The 21,574-nt window shown below is 39.7% G+C and overlaps 2 protein-coding genes across 3 annotated transcripts; one reads left to right on the top strand and one right to left on the bottom strand.

Moving 5' to 3' along the window:
- Nucleotides 1-982: 982 nt before the first annotated feature.
- Nucleotides 983-5,005, top strand: LOC140540849 (transmembrane protein 179). Its single transcript, XM_072663284.1, has 4 exons — nucleotides 983-1,505; nucleotides 1,908-2,045; nucleotides 2,479-2,557; nucleotides 3,031-5,005. The coding sequence occupies exons 1-4, from the start codon at nucleotides 1,183-1,185 to the stop codon at nucleotides 3,229-3,231; spliced, it is 741 nt and encodes a 246-aa protein (XP_072519385.1). The 5' UTR covers nucleotides 983-1,182; the 3' UTR covers nucleotides 3,232-5,005.
- An 80-nt stretch (nucleotides 5,006-5,085) lies between these two features.
- On the bottom strand, nucleotides 5,086-20,278 carry sfxn5b (sideroflexin 5b). Of its 2 annotated transcripts, XM_072663023.1 has the most exons (14): nucleotides 20,145-20,278; nucleotides 15,536-15,604; nucleotides 15,303-15,380; nucleotides 14,073-14,099; nucleotides 13,929-13,983; nucleotides 12,192-12,217; nucleotides 11,601-11,654; nucleotides 10,306-10,362; nucleotides 9,973-10,038; nucleotides 9,749-9,839; nucleotides 9,264-9,379; nucleotides 8,777-8,862; nucleotides 7,721-7,838; nucleotides 5,086-7,505 (listed from the first exon to the last, which is right to left on the bottom strand). In XM_072663023.1, exons 1-14 carry the CDS (start codon nucleotides 20,199-20,201, stop codon nucleotides 7,428-7,430), a joined length of 978 nt encoding a protein of 325 aa, XP_072519124.1. In that variant the 5' UTR covers nucleotides 20,202-20,278; the 3' UTR covers nucleotides 5,086-7,427. The 2 variants fall into 2 exon arrangements, with proteins under 2 accessions (XP_072519124.1, XP_072519125.1); XM_072663024.1 differs by lacking the exons at nucleotides 5,086-7,505; nucleotides 7,721-7,838; nucleotides 8,777-8,862 and having other exon boundaries at nucleotides 9,269-9,379; nucleotides 9,711-9,839.
- Between the last annotated feature and the right edge of the window lie 1,296 nt (nucleotides 20,279-21,574).

Below are 21,574 nucleotides of genomic sequence, written 5' to 3'. Positions count from 1 at the left end.
CCTTCGTACAATAAGGTGTAACATTATTTTAATAACTGCCTCTAATGGAGCAGATGTGAGTGGTCTGTTGGTTTAGCCTAATTTTATAAACAGAATTTATTATAAAATTATCATAAAATTAAAATATCGTTTAAAGTAGAATCTAAACGCACGGTTTCAGCCACACAGCCCCAAGATATCAAATATTCAGGAATGCGCAGAAGCAGGTTGTTGGAGTCTGTATTACCTGTCACAGATAAAGCTTTATTTCTAACCACATAATCCTGATAGGGGCGCATTTAAACTGCAGAAACGCACGAGCGAAATCTGACCCACTTTCAAGTTCAGGGTCTTTACTGCTTAGCTTACATAACCGCTGATCTACTGGCCCACTTATTTGGAGAGAGGCGAGGCAGCCCCCACCCCTCCCTTAACGCCTTCATGCCCGTACTAAATGTATGCTGTGGGGACAAATGCTACAAATGCTCTAATACTTGTTCTGATTTGTCTAAAGCGATGCCATTTGACAGTTATACCTTGGATGAGCATCTAAGAGCATCCATTTGATTGAATTATGACTATGATTGAATTATATTTAATGTTTTTTAACGCATTGATATTGTAGGTAATTTTTTTTTGTATTTTAGCAAGATTCAAATACTGAATTTTATATTATACATGAACTGATAAAAATCACGATATATGTGATCGATATAAAAAAAGGATCAGGCTCAGAAACAAAAAGACCATGGGAAAACATTTCAAATATATAGCTACATTATTAAGTTTTTTAGTCATTTTTATGTTATTTTTTGCAGTTGACTTTTGTATTGTGTTTTAATGTGTTTATTTAAACCAATGTATCTGATTGCATTAGTGGTCCAGTGTGATTTTCGTGTCCTGCTGCCCTGGAATTTTCCACACTGCATTGATTATTTGAAAGAACGCGTGGGGCCAAAACTGGCCAATCATGCTCAAAGACGTCACGGCGGAATGTGTGACGCAGAGGCGGAGGGGCGGAGTCCCTCGTGGACAGGCTGCTGTGTGAGTCTGGCGGTGGTGGTGGTGCTGCGCGGGGGTCCAGGTTATAACGCTTTACGTTAGATAGTAAATAAAGCCCAGCAGCTGCGTGAGCAGGTGAAACACGAGTGCGTAGCGGGATCCGGATCATCGTAGGAGTCGAGTTTTAACCTGGCCAAAGACATGGAGCTGGTTCGTCGGCTGTTGCTGGCGCACTGCGCCGCCCACACCCTGTCCGTGATAGCGGGCCTGCTGGTGGTCGTGCCACTGGCGCTAAACGGTTCGGCGTTTAAGGGGCGGTGTGCGCTCTTCAGCCGCGGCTTCTGGCGGACAGAGAACCTGACCGTGGGCGGCGGGCAGGCAGAAGAAGTCACGCACTTGGTGGTGCAGGAGTGGGGACCTCCTGCGGCCTGCCAGTTCGCCACGTTTGTTGGGGTCTTCACCGTTCTGTACGGCGCGACGCAGAGCTGGAGGAGCCTCTTCTACCTCCACCGCCGGCATGACGAGTGAGTGACTGCCAGAGATTATAGCACACTGTGATTAAGAACCATTAGAAATAAAATGTATTATTATTTGTTATTATTGGTGGTACTGCTACTACTTATAATAATATATAATACTACTACCAATAATAATAATAATACCAGCCATCTTTACAGCAAATATTTATTAAATATATTACTTTACTATTACAATGCACTGCAGCAATGCTATTATTATAGTCAATAATGCCAAGATGATGCAAAGTTTATATAAAAAAACACTCTAATATCAAGGGGAAAATATTTGTTAGTCTTGCATATAGAATAGCCATCACTGCCTTTGGTCACTTGGCCTCTATCTTGGCTACCTGATCTTACTTCAAAGCCAAGCCCACTGGAAGTTAAATGTCTGCCTCTCCTCTGCAGCACCTTGTTCTCGGCCTTCCTTACGCTGCTGCTGAGCCTGTGTCTGCTTTTCCTTTCTGGAGGAGCCAGTGTGACTCTCACCCTTGGCCTGGTGTCCTGGTGCAACACTGTCACTGACCAAAACACCCGACCATACAGGTGAGGCCTCAGGATTGTGGCAAAGTAGTAAACCTAAATTTAGGAGTAATATTTAGGGTGTACAGAACATTACTAGCCTTCTGTAGATGCAATTGTGGTGATTTGTGTAGATGTAAGATTATAGTAACCAGTCATAAACTTGTTAGGATCATTTGTAATCATGCTGTAGATAACAGGAATGCTATAAAAGTGTATGATGATGGTGTGTTTAGTTTTACTGACTTTATGGCTGCTTTATTTTTAGTAAATACCTTCCTAATGTGACAGGATCCCTATTTAACACATTGATAAATATGCCTTATCACTGTTTCCTTTGGTTCAGATCATTACAGTAACTGCAGGAATTTGAGTCACATGTAAGAATTACACACAAACACATGACTGTCAAAACTGACTCCTACAGCTGCTGACTCATGACTCATTCTCTCCTCAGCTGTGCTGAGTCGCAGTCTGTGCCCCTCTATCTGGATGTGGAAACTTCCTCCTTCTATTCAGAGCTCACCTGTGCGCAGGTACAGCACTATGGAATTAAAAAAAACAAACACTTAAAGATGTTATTTTAGTTTAAGCTTCTCACCTAAAAGAAGGCAACTGGGACTAGATCTGGATTTGCATTACATAGAAAGATGGGTGCAAAACTGAGTGTATGTGAAGAGGTTTTATTCTAAGGAATTTTGGAGCATTTCTGTCAGTCTGTTCGTAATCAAACGTTCATACAATTAAGGGACAGTTGCTGCTGTTCTGGTTATTGTTTTAGATGTGGTTTTAATTGATTGCAGATGCAGTAAATTAGTAAATGTTTTCCAGTGTAACCTAAAAAGTCTTGGCCAGTTTCCCAAAAGCATCTTAGGGTGTTTTCACATCTGCACTTTTTAGTCTGGTCGGTCTCTGGTTTGTTTTCACCCTTGGAGCGATTAGTTTGGGCAAGTATAAAACCAGTATAAAACCAGCTGACTCTCACGCTGTGTCTGTTTCTGCTCTGTAGATTGCTCTGTGGTGTGTGACTGCTCTGTGGTTGACTCACTCCATCCTGTCCTTCTTGAGGCTCTACCACTCCCACAGTCAGCAGATCAGCGGGCCGTGTCTGTCCAGAGAAAAGGAGCTCCTCCTGGGCCAGGCTCACGTAGACTGTCCCCTACCCTGCCAACACGCACACCCCCCACAAACACCTGCTGTGTTCATTTAGTCCCGTAACCAACAGATTTAGCTCTTCTGATGATCCACACTTCTCCTGTAGTTGGTCAGGTTAGATGAGCAGTAGGAGAACACTTAAGGCCAAAGCACGCTGATCTAACATGCACCAAGAAAACTCTACATTCCAATACTGGCAGTGGGTTCTGTAATGATTAGAAAGAGAGCTGACCAATTTAATAAACTAGAGTGAGTGGTGAGAACATCATAGAACAGTGAGAATCCGAGAGAACATGGTAGAACAGTGTAGATGGGGAGACCATACAATACCAGTGTAGATGTGGATCTACAATTCTGCTAGATTGAATGAAGAGAACATCTTGAAACACTGTGACAGGATGGAACACTCTAGAACAGTGTTTCTTAAAAGAACATCCTAGAATATTGTGAATGGAGAAGCACTGTGCAGCCATGAGAAAGAAGAAAACAACAGGGAGAACATCCTAGAACAACATCATCATCATTTAAGTAAAGCACTCTAGAACTGGCTGAATTGGGAGAACGTTCTAGAATGCTCTCCCCATTTCATGCTGATCTCGAATGTTCTCCCTAGTGTCACTAGTCTAGAACAGTGCATATGCACATAACATTAATGAGCTGTGTGAATGGGGGAGAACACACTAGAACACTGCTGTGGACTTTCTTTAGCGTAACACACAGGAATGGCACACAAATCAAAAGTTTGGGTATGTTGATGTCTCTCCATCCACTTTGTTCCAGAATGTTCCACCACCGACTGACACAGGTTCGTTTAGTTTATGGGTTCTTTTCTAAACAGATGAAAACAGTTGCCAGGACTGGAATGTAGAGGTTCTAATGTTCTGGTCATTAGGTAAAGTTAAATAGATTTTTGTTCTGTCGGTAAGTTCAGCTTCTGCGTGGAGCTTCTTCTAGTCTTCTTTAAGTCCGATATTGTTGCACTGCAAACTTTAGACACTTACTTGGCCGTGCATGTCTGTGAAGTGCAGTGGAAACCTCATTACAAATTAGCTTTAAATATTGTTTACATGGAGTAGCTTAAACTGGGTACTTTACACATGACTTAGTCGCTGTGTTTGTAATCTTTAGTTGCATTGGTTCAAGTGCACACGACTGCACCAACACATTTTGCACACAAGTTTTAAGCTCATTTTTACCTGTGGTTTTAGTATTTTAGTGTTAATGTCACTGACGGACACACAGTACTGAATTTTGCAGAATTATGAATTTTGCCTCTCCCTTGAAGCTCGCGAACGAAGTATTTTTGTCATTGGTGGTGTAGGAAGTAAAATGGGAAGGAAGACTGGCATGCAGCATGTGCTCAGTTCAGACTCATACTGCTTTGTGCAAAGATGCAGGGTTACGCATGTGTGCATGCTCCTGAATGTACAGGTGTGCGAACCCTCCACATTCCCTTCCACTGTGTGAAGGTTTTTCATATGACGCTGTTTGTGTAGATGCAGCTGCTGAGGGACAACACCCCATGAATGCAATTCAGAGGGTGGCGTCAGTCAGGGAGGAGCCTGTAATACCACTCTAAGGGAATTTAAAGAATGCCCTCACTCCCCCTTTGACCTCTGACCTCTAAGAGATGTGGGTGGCTGTGGTGACACACTGATAGCTGAGTGAGAAACCAGAGATAATGAGAGAGAGAGGTTGGTTTGGAGTATGAAAATGTGAATATCGCTAATGTGAATGTTTTATACTGCTGTTTGTATCTGTATTGAACTATTTATATGAAGTTGTGAAAGTAATAAAGCATTTAAAATGCCTTGCTACATATTGCCAAATGTTCTTGTGCTTCTTTCCCTCTAGCATGGTAAATGCTAGGGGAAAACCTTGTATTTCCAAAATGGAAAAATTTCAGTCATTTTCATTCTATTGGTTTATTCATTATGAAATTTGAATTAAACATGAAGCAACGAATAATCACCAGATTTAAAGTATGTCAAAAAGTGAATAACAACAAAAATAACTAGTTTTGTAAACCAGCGACAATATATGTCTGACATATATGTTGGGCCTTGTCTACCTTATAGAACAGATGTGTTTCTTTTCCTGTGGAGTGACTTTGAGCTATAGAATGAAGATTGAAAACCCAGTATGACAGCAGAGTTGCAGCAGCATTCTGTTATTAAACTCTGATTAAATGTGTTATTTCAGTATAAGTGCAAAATACACACGATAGGAAAAGGCTCATACATCCTTAATTCACATTTCTCATACAGGGTCACAAAACTCACAGTCAAGTAAAACATTTCTAAAAAGGTCTAAAATGACACTCTTCTTAAGATCATGAAAATACTTAAATGCCTCAAGTGTGTGTTGCAGGGTAAAGCAAGTAATACATCAATACAGGCATTAATAGACATATAAAGATAAAGCCGTTAATAAAGGAGACATAACCTGTGCACTATAGAAATAAACGTATGCCATATTAGAATTACAAAACCTGTGCATGCATTTAAAGGCCTGGGTGCACTGAGTTGATGTTGCTATACTATTTGGCACTGGGTTTGGTCAATTCTCATACAAAAGGTTCACATCTTAGTATTCAATGAACCAGATGCTACTGCCTTCATAAGTGCAATTTATCAATCATGACTGAAAACGATACGCTATGAATTAAACTTATATTAGCAGTCTGCAGTGGGCTGTCTTGTATCTTGGCACAAACAATGGTGACAGGCACATACTGCTGAATCTTTAATACTGCCACAGGTGAACAATGTTTTCTCCTAGGATGCTCTCTGGACATGTTATAGGCTATAAGTGGAAAGTTGGAGTCACACTCTGACAAATGCTGCATGTTTACCTGAATAAGGCCAGCAGACTACTGGCATGCAAGATGAACCTGAAGAAATTCTCAATAAAGCTCTGATTGGGTTTGTACATGTGTTTTTACTGGGACCCAGTTAGGCTTCCTAAATGGGCCCTATCATTATAGCTCCTTAATCTCAATTTGGTCCAATCTAAGCCCCACGTGCAGTGTAAAACCCAGAGACCCACATTTAATCCCTCCTGGTCCCATCACTGACCCTGGTGGGCATCTATATGTGGGGCCAAAGTGAAACCCAAAGACAAAACTTTCTAGTTCCCAGTTGGGCTACACATACAGGCCCCACATGGACATGTTGGCTGGGCAGTATGCAATTGGAACACACCCATTGTGTTTCTATGGGTCTGAAATCCTGCACTTTCAAATAAAGTTGTGTGAATAATAGCTGCAGACTGACCGCTGAATCTGCCACAGCTAAGCGTGTGACACTAATTCTTCCTTAATCTCTATCTACTGTTGGAGCTCTCGAAGGTTTAAAGTTGCTAAGGATGAAGCCTGTGAGGAAGTTGATTTTTTTTTAGAATTCTCCATAATTCTCCATAATTCTAGTGAGTATGGCCATGCAAATAATCATGAACTGTCAAAAGGTGTAGTTTCCTGAGAAGGAAAACGTCAGTTTAAACTATGTAGCCTACTGAGTATAAAACTTGGCAGTTCAATTCTGTGAACACACGATGGGCAAATCAGCCTCTGGATCTCTGGTTGTGCATTGAGGACCATCTCAGTAAACAGGCAATATCTGTTACTGTACCTTTAAGACTAAAGTATATGTAAACAAGCTCTGTTCTGACTGGCTGCATCTGGAAATGGACGAGCTGCACTGATGGGCACTGAATAAGCTGTTACATGTAAAGTACTGATTTTTGTGACACAACAGAACTAATTTTTTTTGCTGGACTGTATGGAAATCTCAGTGTATCCAGGCCTTTAGAAAATATCAGTCCAACACTATCTCCATAATAGTAAAATGCATACTAGCCAAGTAATATAAACACAGTATTACTGTTGTGCATTTTCTATAAAAACAGGCCTAGCAGCCTAATATACACTGTTATAAAGAGGAAGGCCAAGTGTCCTTTCTAAATAAATGCTATTGCGTGAAATACATAATTATTGATCACTAATCTCATACATTTAAAAACAGATTAATGGCTTGACTGTTAAGGTAAGGTAGTTGATTGGATGTAAGTATTGCTCTTAGGCTACAGTCTAACCCCACCCCCAAACAATCCACCGTGGCCGTCTTGCTACAAGGCCTCTGGATTTTGTTGACGACAGCAGCTTAAAGGGAGAATAATTTGCCTTCTGCTTCCCTCACATTTCTCCCTGCTTCCTTCTCTTTCTCACCGCCTTGTCCTGTTTGTCTCTTTTCATCACAGTCCCTTGTTATAGGTCAGCACCTTGCAATCTGTTGCCATGGCGATTTCCGGCTCAAGGTGAGACGCCTCAATCTGTGAAGTGCAGAAAAGTGATTAGCGAGCAGGCTCAGCTACAACCTTCATTATTCATTGTGCAAACACACACACACACTCACACACCACCACCAAAATTAATGTCAACACAGGTCAGCTGTGGGAAATGAATTCTGCAGCATCTCTGTCTACTGGAGAGAGTTTAAAGTCATTTTTTCTTTATCCTATATGGAGCCGGATCAGTGCAGCAGTACCTCAGACATCTGTGGGAAGAGGCTGATGGCCAGTGGGAGGGACAGGCCGAATGCAGCCAGACACACCAGGCTGTGTACAGGCAACATGAGCCTGCGGTGGGCCTGCAACAGCGGGCGCCTATTGAGAACAGGAGTACAAAAGACACAAGCATCAGAAAAACAATATTTTCTCCCCGGTGCTCTCCGGACATGCTCCAGTTAGAATAACAAACACTATGTATGAAATATTTCAAATTAATGTTTATTCATTCTGTACTTTTATTTATATATTCTGTATAAACAATCATCTGATCTCAGGGTGGACATGGTAATGCAGCAAAATGACATCTTTGGTACATGGACTAAAAAATAAACTTTTTCCCTCAGTTCCAGCCTTTTTATCATGTCAGATTGGAGTCCACAGCTGTATAAACATAGATTTAAAAGCCACATAGTTATATGCATCCATGTAGGCAAGTACATTGCAATACAGTGCTTTACAATTAATAAACAATTCCCCAGATACAAGATCATGGCATTTTGTTTTGTTCTAATATGAATGAAAAGAGAAGCAGAATGGAATAAATAACTGAAATGATACTGTGGTCAAATATTGGGCCATTTCCTAGATTTTCCTTCTTGTATTTATTTTTCTGCTCATGATGTTCACTTATAAGAATCACTAGATGTTGTTGTTGGTTTAACAAACTAAACATGTAAATGAGCTGTTGATTGCCTGTATTGAGCTTCCCTTAAAAACAGACTGAAACTGAGTCTTTATAACATTAACTTTATAACATGAGTGGTTGGAATTAAACTGCTTTAGGCCAAAGAAGCAGTTACAGCTAATGTATTGGTCACCAAAAAGTGAATTCAAAACGGGTCATTGTTGTATCTTAGTTTCCATGTATGGACTGTTCAGACTGAGAAGTGAACGTTAAGTTTTACATCACCATCTTTTATTTTAAATAAAAGGAGAAAATTCATTTTCCCATTATAAGTACTGATGTTCACTTATAAGAGTGATATATTTAATTGACTCTTATTTGCCCTGTATAGGTAAATATGATCACTTACTTCTCCAGGAAGGCCATGATTATAGGAGGGAGGACAAAGATGGGCAATGGTAACACCACTCGCGTAAAAGCTGTCTCCATCAGTGCCTGGGGGAAAAGCAAATAACTAAAATGTTCCTCTTTCTTCTCTACTTCTTCTTCTACAGTGGGAAATCTACCCCTTTTTTAGCATGAAAAACTCTGGAGATGGGACATGTTTAGGAGGATTCTCTAGATTCATATACATTTATTTATATTGCAAATGTTTTTAGATGGAAATCATGACATATTAAGGATTCTGAGCAGACTTGCTTTAAAAAATCTCTCAATACACACACACACACACACACACACACACTCAGGATTATATTTGTACAACAACTTTCATATCACTAGTGAAAAACAGACTAGTAAAGAAGAGTAAAGCTGCTGGTGTATATACAGTATACATGGACTACACAGTAAATACTAGAGTGTGTATGTGTAGTGTATATCAACAATTCACTCACATGTTTGGCGGCTATTTTGGAGGAGCCCACCACATTCCCATTGCTGTCCAGCACATCAATTCCCTCTGAGAGCTCATTGTGTCTCATCAGAGCCACGTTACAGATGTTAGCGCAGGCTGTGAGGAAAATAAGAGGATCGGTGCTGCTTAGCATTAACAGCCCAAACTAGTTTATCACTGTTAATCTGTTGAACTGTTAAAATTCCCTCCCATATCCTATATTGGTATATATCTTAAAAACCTCATTACTGAAACTTGCATTAATCTGACTCAGATCTGTAATATCAAAATATAAAAAAGTATTTGAGGTCCAAGTATTTGTTTTTAGACATCCATTCCACATATTATGCTGAAGCCACAGTCAGCCAGCAGGGGGAGCTCAACACAGTGATCAATACAATGGGAGATGCAATTCAGTTCAATCAGAGAAGGAAAAATGACGGCTCACTTTGGACTGAAGCTTCAATGCCTCAGTACTGTACGCACCCACAGCAGGGAAAGGGACGAATCTCTGTATGATGAGTCTGGTGGCTGGGCTAAATGTCCTGGATTTCTCGATGAGCACATTCAAACCCACCTACAGCACATAGCAGATAAGCCAAAGTGAATGAGTAATAATTTATTAATAACCCCAAATTCAGGCATTGCAGATGCATTGAAATATTTCAACGCTACAGAAAAAAAAAATGTACAGAATTTATAAGACGAACCGCAATAGAGACTGCACTCGTGACAGCTCCCAGGTATCCCTGAATAAACCTAGAGGTTGGTGTGGGCTGGAGAGACAAACAGCAATATCAAGATAACTTTCTATAATGCTCAGCACGTCTGAATACACACAATCTGACTCCCAGCCTGGAGCACGAGCAGCCTGGGGTCAGGGAGCAGATGTAGAACAGATGTCCTGCTTTAAGCGGCAACTAAAGCCTACTGAAGTGGAAGTGACACAAAGCATCGCTTCACTGAAAGGCCATCTGCAATTACATTAAAACTACATTAAAACTAAAGAACTGACCTGAATGACAAGAGTAAAGCCACCGTACCTTTGTGGCATTGCGGTTGGCGTAGTTCACACAGGCATTGTGGCTCTGGTTTAACCACTGCAGGAGACAGTGGAGACAGGAGAACACAGAACACAGTGTCAGAGCAGGGGAGAGAGAGGGGCACAGACGAAGGTCAAAGTAAAGCATGACTTTGGTCATCTTATCATATTCCCATAGATTTCACGAAGCACACTATGGTGTTGTGAAAACAGAATTTATTTCAACTTGCTGCTGTACTGTGAGGCCAAAAATATACTATATGGACGAAAATATTGGGACACACCTCTTAATCAGGTGGTATATTCAGTGCCATTGCCATAGGTGTATACAATCAAGCACCTAGACATGCAGTCTGTCTTTACAAGCATTAGTGAAAGACTGGGTGGTTCCTAACAGCTCACTGAATTCCAGCGTGGAACTGTATGTAAAAGGATTGCAACAAACTGCAACATGTCAGTTGGAGAAATGTCTTCTCTCCCAGATATTTCACCATCAACTGTAAGTGGTATTATGAAAAGTGGAAGTGTTTAGAAACTACAGCATAAAGTACAGCAGGACCACTTAAAGTTACAGAGTGGGGTTGCAGAGTGCTGAGCTCAGAGCACAGTGCATAAAAGTGGCCAATGCTTTGCTGACTCAATAACTGCAAGTTCCAGATCTGCTGTTAAAGCTGCAAATAGGGACCAGCTCCATATTAATGCCTATGGATTTAGAAAGGAATGCCATAAAAGCTCCTGTATGTGTAACGTGTAGATGTTCCAATATTTTTGCCCATGTAGTGTACATTTGACTTTTCTCACTGATCATATTTATGTACAGTCACTGAGCACTTTATTAGGAACATATACTATACATATACTATACTAAATATTGGTAGGGTCTCCCTTTGCTCTTAAAATGGCCTTTGAAATTCCTGCAGATTTCAGTGGGAACCCTGAACTCATAGTCATGTTCAGTTAGAGTTAGTTTTTAAATGGTGCTTTATCATGCTGGAAGTAGCCCGGACTGTAAAAACCAAGTCAAGTTACGTTCATGAATTCATGCTGTTGTACCATATTCTGACCCTTCCATCTTTGTACCTCAGTGGAAACTGTTTTTCCAACTGTTCGAAAACCTGTGCCCACTGCAGCCTTAGCATTCTGTTCTTGGCTGACAGAAGTGTAACCCAATGTGGTCTTCTGCTGTTGTAGCCCCTCTGCCATTCGATTGACGATTAGATAGCTGCATAAATGTGTAGGTGACTAATTAAGTGACTAAGTGCTCAATGAGTGTATGTTCAAGAGAAAAACATTTACCTGCCAGAAGACAGTGGATGCCAGAGTCTGGTTTGGGAGGAGTAGGCCGACCACCTGCAACATTGTTAATTACATAGTTTTATAAATAAATTAACTAATGGTGTTTTTAAATTACAGTAAAAAAAAAAGTAAGGACATCTGTCAAACATACAGATTCTGAACTGTCAGTGGGCACCACATTGTGTTTGTAAGTCCTCAGCCTTATTCGTTGAGGCAAAATGTGTCCGGCATGAAATACTAGATTGAGCAGCTATATTCTCTTGCTTATTTTGTCGAGCTTATGTTGACGTCTTCCATGAGCATTCTGTATTTTGGAGAGCCAAAATAAAGCATGAAAAAAGTGAGGTGGAAACTTTAATATTGCCTTTTGCATTTAGTCTAACATTCATTTTGAAGGCATTTGGCACTGTCTAGCATGTCTGATGTTTAACAAAAAAAGGAAGCCTTGAAAAATATCTAAATAATATATAGTACTGAGTACAGTTATGACCTGAATTGATATTGCATTCCATTCAACAGGAGCAATGTAGATGCTTGGGGATATGTTGTAATAATAATTGATCAATATTTCATTGGAAATGTAAGACTTACAATTGGTGTGCCGAACGGGACGTAACCTATTAAGAGATAAAAAGAATTGCAGATTAAGAATACAAATAACAGAGACATAATAAAGATCTTGCTAAATAAAAGAGTGTGTCTTTGCCTCCTTAGCACTTCTAAACTCTCCAGAAGAAAAGAAATCAGCATAAATCTGAAGCACTGGAGTTAAGGCTGTTCTTCAGACACACTCATTACTGAGTCTTGTACGCTTACTGCTACTCAGCAGATGCTAGCATGTGTTAAGCTCACAGCTCTAACTAAGAGCAAACATCACCCCTGCATCTAGTTTAGATTAAAGATTGAGGCTATAATGGAATTTATACTGTTCCATCACTGGTAGCTTTAAGCTTTAACTACTTGTGTAGTTACATCAGCCTCATAGCTCCAGCGCAAACTAAAGAAGCAAATGTCAGACAAACCCATTCCTAGCAGAAGCTTTTGTTGCAAGAAAGTGTGTATTTACACTGTATCCATTATAATGGTCAGCTATTGTACACACTACATGTCCAAAAGTATTCAGACATCCCTTCTAATTAGCTATGGTAAGCTTTTAAAATCTACATTGAAAAGCACTGTCAACCGAATAAGACTGAAGCAGCTACACAGGAATCTAAGGTCACCATGTCTAGCTCCCAGTGTCCCAGTGTCCCAGTGTCGGCTATAAAGTCCCCTTTAGGGATCTCAGCTCTCTGGAGTGATGAAGCTCCAGTCAGTACCTCAGGAATGAGCTGGGTGGAGTTTATGAACTAATCATCTAATCATCAGAACTAATCATCCAACCAACATTAGTACATGACTCCACAAAAGATATTGTGGCTACATGGAGTCAAATCCTTCTAACATCTGGAATCAGGTAGGTTCAGTGCATCACGCTTGCAGCATATCCGTGTTGTAGCGTATACAGTTCAGAAGGAATTCAAACCAGAAAGCTTTCAGCTTGCAAGAATAAGCCTCTACCCACTCAGCTCATAACACCAGGCCTGCAACCAATCTGGCACGCCAAATGCTCATTAGGCCCTCAGAATACTGTGCTGTTTGTCTAAAGGATAAAGGAGAAATCTTCTGGAGAAAATGGGAGCCATTTATGGACCTCTGACTACCTGCCTAGCCTGTAGCACCTGCTTTCATAATGTAGAAGAAAAATGCATACAATTAATGTATTTATTTATCTACCTATCTATGTTTCTCTTTTTTAATTCTCTATATTTTTCTCCTACGTAAAAATACTGTGCTGTTGGGCTAGATTGTGGCAGACTGCTGGCAGTGTGCTCTTCACAGTCTGGAACAATTAACATTCCCCTCTCATTACAGCCATGTTCCTGATTGGTTGAAAGACCTGGCGTGTTTTTGTTTTTAAGTTTTTAAAGGACAAATAAAACCTTTCAGTGATGCAGTGATCAAATATTTTCATCTGAAACTGGTGGTTAAGCCGTAAACAATGGAATCTTATTATTCTCTTTTAAAAATCAAACCTTATGATTCAATTGCATGGTTATAGTTGCTATAGTTGCATATATATATATATATATATATATATATATATATATATATATATATATATATATATATATATATATATATATTTTAATCCAAAAAATATATTTACCAGTAACTTAACTCTTGTTTAAAATAGACAAAGCATAAACATAAAGCTTCCCCTCATGCTGCAAACACATGTGTTTGGACAACTGAACCACAATCAATACCAATACACTGCAGCCATACCTGACATACGAAAAGGCATGAAGATCTTCTGTCCAGTGTCAGGGTGAATAATAGCCTGCAGTGGGATAGATAACTCTCGCTCAGTTATTGTGCTAAGCAAGACCCAATTAGCCTTAACAATGGACATACATGTTTTATTCTCACCTGCTTCACTTTCTGAGCCTCCCACAGCTGAAACGTGACAAAACACACACTGAATCCTTTTTTCAGGGAAATGCTATACAGGACAGCATTGAGTTTAGCCACAGAGAAAGGTGCTGTTTTGGCTGAGGCTACAAACCAAAGAGCTTAAGCCTAGAAACCAAAGCTGTGAATGCAGAATTCGTGCTGATTTAATAGCATACGGTACCGGAGTTTTTAGCTGGATATTACATTTCCTATGACTTTTGAACGACAGTTTGGTGAATTAGCTACGCAATCCCCCCTTTACTCTAAATGTACTTGATTGGTCAAGTTATAGGCCTGTATAATCTCAAAGAGACTAGCGGATGTGTTTAATGACATTGTACAACAATGTTACACTACACAGTGTCAGAAACCACATCAACAAGTCTATCTGAGATTACAGTGGGAGGGAACTTCACAGATTAAAAAAAAAAGAGTCTGCCTAGTTCATTTGCAGAGACAGAAATGGGCACTGTTCATTGCAGAGAAGAGTGGTGGTGATAGGAGATTGTGAGGTCTACAGTGCAAATATAGTTGTTTTATTTACTACCCAAAATGACCAGTGAACCTAAATGTGTCTTCTGAGTGTTTGAATGTAATGTTAATGATGGTAAAATAGTTCTGCATGCACCTCTGCAAGGCTCATCTTTATCTCAGAACATCTGTAAAACAACGTCTCAGGCAGCTGTCAGGGTGTTCACAACCATTTAATTCTACACACATTCTTCACAACCAGTTCTACTCTTGTCTTCATAGTTTAAAGAAAGAGTTCAGTGATTTAATCCTACTGTTTGAAAAAGGCTAACTCTTGGTATATAAGCTTGGTAGTTACATTAGCCTTGTAGCTCCAGTGCGAAACTAAGAAGGCAAGTTTTACTGTATAGCACCTTTCATACACACTGGCAATTCAGTGTGTGAAAAAGTGCTTTACATAAGCAGAAAAATACAAAGACAAAAAATGAATGCATTAAAAAGCATTTAAAGGCATTAAAAGTATTATTATTATTATTATCAATAATAATAATAATAATAATAATAATAACAACAACAACAAATTATTTACGCCTTTGGATGCCACTCTAGATAGCTGCCGTAACTACACAGAATTTAACTCAAAAAGTCAGACCAACCACTAAGCTGTTAAACAATCTTCGGGGTATCCACGCTAAAACCGTTGCTTTAATGCTTGGTGTGTTTATACGACTTCACCTGTTGGGCTGTAGTTCCAGGAGGTAGAGTTCCATGTTTAAAATCGTCTAGGAGTGCAACACACTCCTGTAAGCGAGCCTGAAATTAATCAGAAATTACAAACACTGTAAATTATCTGTAAACAACTGTACCTCATTTATACTGACAACTGTAATTAACAATGTGTTTTGTTAATAACTATGTGGGTTCATATGGATGAAAAATAGGCGTGTTTTTTTTTTTTTTTTTTTTACCTCTGATACAAAAAGAGTTCTGGGATCAATGATGTCAACAAAGTGTCTGAACCTGCCGAGAAAAGAGCTCTGGGGGAAAAACACATTCCATTAAACAGGCCATCAGAAACTGCTGACTCTGCTCCACCACCACCACCCGAGGACTAGATAAGAATCCACTAACAGCATGATACATGCTTATAAAGCTACACAGTAGAGGCTGTTTCAGTACTAACTACAAGACATGCAGGACTTTCTGACTGAGCCTTTAAACATTCCATTATTCCATTATACATTCATTTCAGTGATGTCATTACAGCTTATTAGCAAAATGTCAGAATTTAAACTTGATTCATTAATTACAGCTTCTTGGGAATCTGGTAATGCTTAGTTAGCAAACTGCATGACAGTAACTCCTATTTCACATTCTAACTGGTCTCTCTGTTGATATGACCCTGGGTCTGAAATTCTTCACTAGACGACATGGACAAAAGGATAGGGACACCTGCTAATTCACAGTTTCTTTCTGGGGGGCTTTATATGGTACTAGCTTACGTCTGGCATTAGGCACAGTGCCAATACAATAGGTTAATGTTCATCTGCAACAGAGATTCCTATTCTATTGCCAATACTTATCTACGGAGACTAGACAAGGCGTGTGTGTATATCAGCAATTGGTGCAACTATAAGTGTCTCAATGCATTTATTAGAAGGGGTGTCCACAACCATTTGGACATAGTGTATTTATCAAGAGTCCACAAAGCTATATGGTAACACATTAATTGTAGTGTCTCTAACTGTATTGAGTAATTTGTAATCATCTCAAGATTTGTAATCATTTCAACAGAACAATACAAGAAAATTCATTGTTTAAGTGAGGTCAGTATCAGGCTCCGCTTGCTTACTGCTGCTATTGCTATTCCCTTCTCTCTGTCCCTGCTTCGTCTGAGCACTGATGCCAGCGGCATACCCGGTGCCAACTGTTTCAGAGGCCCAATGGCATGGCATGCCAAGGGTTTATTTGGCACACAACACACAGCAAGGAAACGGCAGCTTCCAATCGGCTGCATCTAAGACATTTGCCTCTCACAAAGTATCAGCAGAAGAAACAAAAATAGCTCTCAGGGTCTCTGGAGCTGTGAGTTTTTGCTACCTTTCATCTTTCAGTATCTGGCAGGTCCAAAAATCTGCGAAGCTCACAGCTTTTCCCACTAAGGTTTTTTTCGGAGGTGCAGGCGGCTGCTTCAAAGCAGGTTTTTTTTCTGTGCAGTGGTATGTGTGCACAAGTCTGCGGGAGAAGACGCTTGTTAATAATGCATGTGTTTCTCCTCTCTGGAGAATATGCCTTGCGGATCACAGAGATGCAGCTAGCTGGAGCCCTGCAAGAACAAAAAGATCCTGCTGTATCCTTCAGTCGCCCTCCATCCGGCTAAAAACAGCCGCAAAGATGGAAGCAGCCTGGTACCTGCCTGATTACAACAACTCCTGTGCTGCTGTGTGTCCAGCACCAAAGAGAGAAACACAGCAGGACACATCCTGATTCACTGATTTTCAAAGGAACACCTCCTGATCTATTGCACCCTGCAGAAAGACGGAATAAATGTAGAGACTATTTTTGAATTTTCTTACCCTTCTTTACTGTACTATAACACAACAGAAGCAATACGGTACAGCAGAGGTGGATAATATGACGATATGTTACGTTTACCATGACAGACTGCAGTATGACACGCTTTTAAGTACATTTAGAGAATAAAACACGACTGCATGTATCATAAAATAGACTTTAAACCAATGAAATCGACTTAAAACAACTACAGAAAACCTGCAGATAACAACAGTAAGTGTATACCTGCATAAACTGCCCTGTAACAAGTAGTTCACTGGACGTGTCCCATTAAGCCATTTTCTTATTCTATCTATCTAGTTTAGAGTGGGAAGTGGAGGAAGTGCAGAAAACCCACACCGTAGGGTTGGAAGGTATACTGGTAATACTGTATACTGCAGTATTTACAAATATTGACTGATCTCAAGATGAGGACAGTATATAAAAATTACAATGTATCTGATGAGTCAAATTTCTGTTCTGCGTCTATCTGGTCCAAGGCCAATTGAGCTGATTTCCCCATGTGCATTTAGGACCTCATTTACCTCATTTTTCCTTTCTGTCACTCCAACACCATTCACTCAACTTTATTCTTTCAGACTCTGATAATGAGTGTATCTGTAGCCGAGCTTACTAGACAAAGTCTTACTAGATTTACTAGATCCAAAACCACAAGGTTACAGAAGATACAGAAGCCCCACAAACATAGAACCATCTGTGTTACTTGTGCAACTTACACACAAGTGTGGACTGGTAATAGGGTATACCACGGTATTACTTTGAGACTGTATGAAAAAAAGTGGATACCACCTTAGCACATGGGGACATGCGGAAGACAAACTCCTCATAGACAGAGATCAGAGTGAAGATCGAACCCACAACCACACCTGCAGTGGCCCCGGTAATAACGCAATAATAATACATATATTACAAAAATAAGAGATAAGATTAGACAGCACTTTATTGATCCTGAAAGAAGATTTCAGTGTCACAGTACTGTACATACACACTGCACACAGGAACCGACATAAATCATTAGAATAAATACAAGTTACAGAAGAGCTATTAACAACGAACAATAAGTAAAAGTAAGAGGGCCGATGTGGATATATGAAGTATGTACGAGAGCAGCATATGTATTATTGCTCTATAAAGATATGAGGTCATGAGACTACAGGCTTGCCATGGTTATTATTTTCTTGCTATTTTTACAATGTTGGGGTGTCAGTCAGTCAGCCAGGCTCCTTGCCTATTCACAGTTCAGTTGTGATCTTGATGCTAATGCTCCAGCGTTAAGAGGAAACCTTATCAGATAACGACACTGCAGTCTAGCTGAATGTTGCACCTTGCTCTCAGTGCAGTCCAAGAACAATGAGATGATTTAAAGAGCTCAAACAGACAAATAAAGACTGGAGACTCATTACTGCAGGTTTGCAGCTCTGTGTTCTGTGTTCAATCATTTCAATCCTGATCTTTTGTTTTAAGTTAAAATATCAGTAATTTACACTGAATATCTGATATTTTACAAAGCATAATGTGTCTCTGATGCTTCAAGAAATGAGTGCAGCAAATGTACAGACACAATGATATGTTCTCGAGAAACTAAGAGTCAGAACTGTTCACAGTGATAGTGCACAGAACTGAATAGAACAAAATGGAACTGAACGGATGCAAATGCCGAATGTGTTTAATGCCTTAAAAAACTACGTCACCAACATTAATTCCATAAGGCTTATGGTTATGATCAGTTTGAAAAGAGTTTTGCCCATCATATGCAATTTAAATACATGTATGTGGGCTGTATGCAAGAAATTGTTTAACTATTAACTATGGTCATCAATATTATGTATAAAATGTATAAAACATTATGTATAAAAAGATGTGTATTTCACCTGTAGTTTTAGATAATAAATACAAATAAAATATTTATTTTTATTGCAGACATTGCATCCTCTGGTTCCACCACTGCAAAGAAATCTGACACCAAAAAACCCACAAACCTCTGAATGACTTACACCTCACATCATCTAATTACACAGAAATGATCTTCAAATACATTTCGCCTGTTACTGTCTTTCAGAAAATCCTCCTTTTATTGTGCTCCAGATGTCAGGTATAGACATATGGGCTACCTGCCTGACTTCTGCTCGCGGCAGGCTGGGAGATACTGCCACTGTATTCCAGACTAAATGCTGCACCCCCTTATTCATCATCCAACCTAATACATGTCAGTGCATGAAGAGAATGATGGGCATGTACGATCAGGTCTGCCTCGCGCTGAGTTTTAATTTCAGAGTCCATTAATTAAAGCTGACCGTGGCGTTGCCATGGAGCCTCAGGGATTTAAATAGACAGTCATTCATTTGACCGACGCAAAGTGCTCCCAGCACAGCCGGGCAGGATAAGATGGAGGGATAAGGACACGAGAAGACAAGCAATTACTTTGCATTCTTTGCACTGATGTGACCCAGATTTCCAGATACAGCAGGGGAGCACTTGTACTTGCACACGTCTGTTAAAAACCTGGAGAAATATATATTTATATATATATGTGTGTGTGTGTGTGTGACCCATATGATGTCTTTAGTAGGTGAACTCTGAACTTTGAACATGTAGGAACAATAACCAGCAACTGCTATGAATGACTTTACTCAGTATTTACATGCAACAATCTTCTCTCACTGCAGTTAGTCCAGAAACACAAAAAACACTGCTGTTGCATCGCCGCTGGTTCGGCACGTGACAAGAAAGTGTTTTTTAAGGACTCACAACTGCAAGTCAAACTGAGCACAATTAAGCAAGCAAGTGCAACAGGATTCCCTGTCCCAAAATTCCTCCACAAATCAGAGGACACCTCACAACAAATATCAGAGGACGGTAACTTTTGGAGAAACCGTGCACTGAGCAGACGGACGCACATCGACAAAGATTAGTTGTTTATCACCGCCCAGCAAACACCACCGCTGACAAAGATGCAGTCCGCCGCAAAATAACGGAGAAAAAACTCGACACTAATGATTTTACCTGGTCGTACCGCGGTCTTCCCAGCTGAAAGCCAGGGCAAACAGCAGACTCAGCCATCCCAACAGCGGCGAAGTGGCGTTAAATAATGGAAAGGCTCATGAGACGGAATTTTAAAGAAGAGTCAACTCGAGTACGAAACTAGTGAAGCAATCAGCCGCAAAGGAATGTGGGAGATGTAGTTTTTTGTAGTGTCAAATTCGGATGAGAGGGGCGAGACCTGGTCGTTTGGGGCCCCATAAACCACATTGTACTTGGGGGATCCTCACTCACTCACCATTACGCTGTATGCAAAAAACGAAAAGGATTTATAATTTGAGCTAATTATCCTGGAAATAAACACAATAAAACATAAATATTTCAGGACTAAACATTAATTGTTTTAATGTGGAGAAACTCTTATTTTTGTTCTGATTTATTTACAGCGGTGGTGATGGAAAACCGAGGTAACGATGTCTTCAGCGCAAATATAGCAATTTTATTTACTATCCAAAATCACCAGTGAACCTAGACCTGTATTCTGATTGTGAATGTAAAGTCGATGATGGTAAAATAATTGTAGATCTATAGAAAATGGTCTTCTGGCGAGCCTCAGCACCATGTGTTTTTAATGATGTGTACTATTATAAAACATGACTCAGGCATCAAATATAATTGAACAACTTCTCGGATTCTGATTCGCTGATTCAACCACACTACTGTGGTTGGCGCTTACAGGCCACCGTACCTCGGTCTATTCGGAGGTCACTTATGTGTGACCACCACTGAATTTAGCAGTGAACATTTCTGACCCCGTGTTTCTCTAGAATCTAGCATTTCACACCAAACCACTCTAAAGGACTGAAGGACTGTGTTCCCATCTTAATTATTTCATTCATTCTGCAGTTTTGAAAAATCAGTGGGGTTTCCCTTTAATACCTTAAAACAACAACATGAATTAAACGTAGTAATAAATAAATTAAATCAAATAAAACTGTAGAAATATTAGAGCGATTAGAGTGAAAGCTTTTTAAAGACATCCTTTTAAAGAAATTGTTCAAATCACCTGCTGAGACAGATTTAGGAAATGTTTTAGATTTCTGAAGCAATCATTAAATCATAATTATGTAATAATAATAATAATAGTTATTCATAATACTTACATTAATACTAATTACTTTGACATTTTTAATTTTATTTAATCATTACAGTTGGTAGCTGTAACCTGTAGAAACTGGTTATTACACATGATTAATAATATCTGTAATGTTGATGCAGTATATGTGTTCATATAGCATAGCATAGTACATCTAAAATGCCTAGCATAGAGGAATACCGTGACATACTGTCACATTTCATTCTCTCTGTAACGTTATACAAATAAACAGCAGTTGACTTACAACGCCACCCAGTGGACATGCCTTGTTTTGCACGTATTTCATTACACTAAAGTC

Source organism: Salminus brasiliensis, chromosome 19 (genome assembly GCF_030463535.1).
Source record: "Salminus brasiliensis chromosome 19, fSalBra1.hap2, whole genome shotgun sequence".
NCBI classification, from domain to species: domain Eukaryota; kingdom Metazoa; phylum Chordata; class Actinopteri; order Characiformes; family Bryconidae; genus Salminus; species Salminus brasiliensis.
This window is presented reverse-complemented; position numbering and strand designations above follow the sequence as displayed.

Bases quoted from the DNA above. Each gene is read 5' to 3' on its own strand.
- LOC140540849 (XM_072663284.1), top strand. From the start codon at position 1,183: ATGGAGCTGGTTCGTCGGCTGTTGCTGGCGCACTGCGCCGCCCACACC. The intron at 2,046-2,478 runs GTGAGGCCTCAG...TTCTCTCCTCAG, and splicing joins CAAAACACCCGACCATACAG to CTGTGCTGAGTCGCAGTCTG. The intron at 2,558-3,030 runs GTACAGCACTAT...TCTGCTCTGTAG, and splicing joins CAGAGCTCACCTGTGCGCAG to ATTGCTCTGTGGTGTGTGAC.
- sfxn5b (XM_072663023.1), bottom strand. From the start codon at position 20,201: ATGGCTGAGTCTGCTGTTTGCCCTGGCTTTCAGCTGGGAAGACCGCGG. The intron at 13,984-14,072 runs GTGAGAATAAAA...ATCCCACTGCAG, and splicing joins AGGCTCAGAAAGTGAAGCAG to GCTATTATTCACCCTGACAC. The intron at 7,839-8,776 runs GTAAGTGATCAT...TGTTCTCAATAG, and splicing joins ATCATGGCCTTCCTGGAGAA to GCGCCCGCTGTTGCAGGCCC.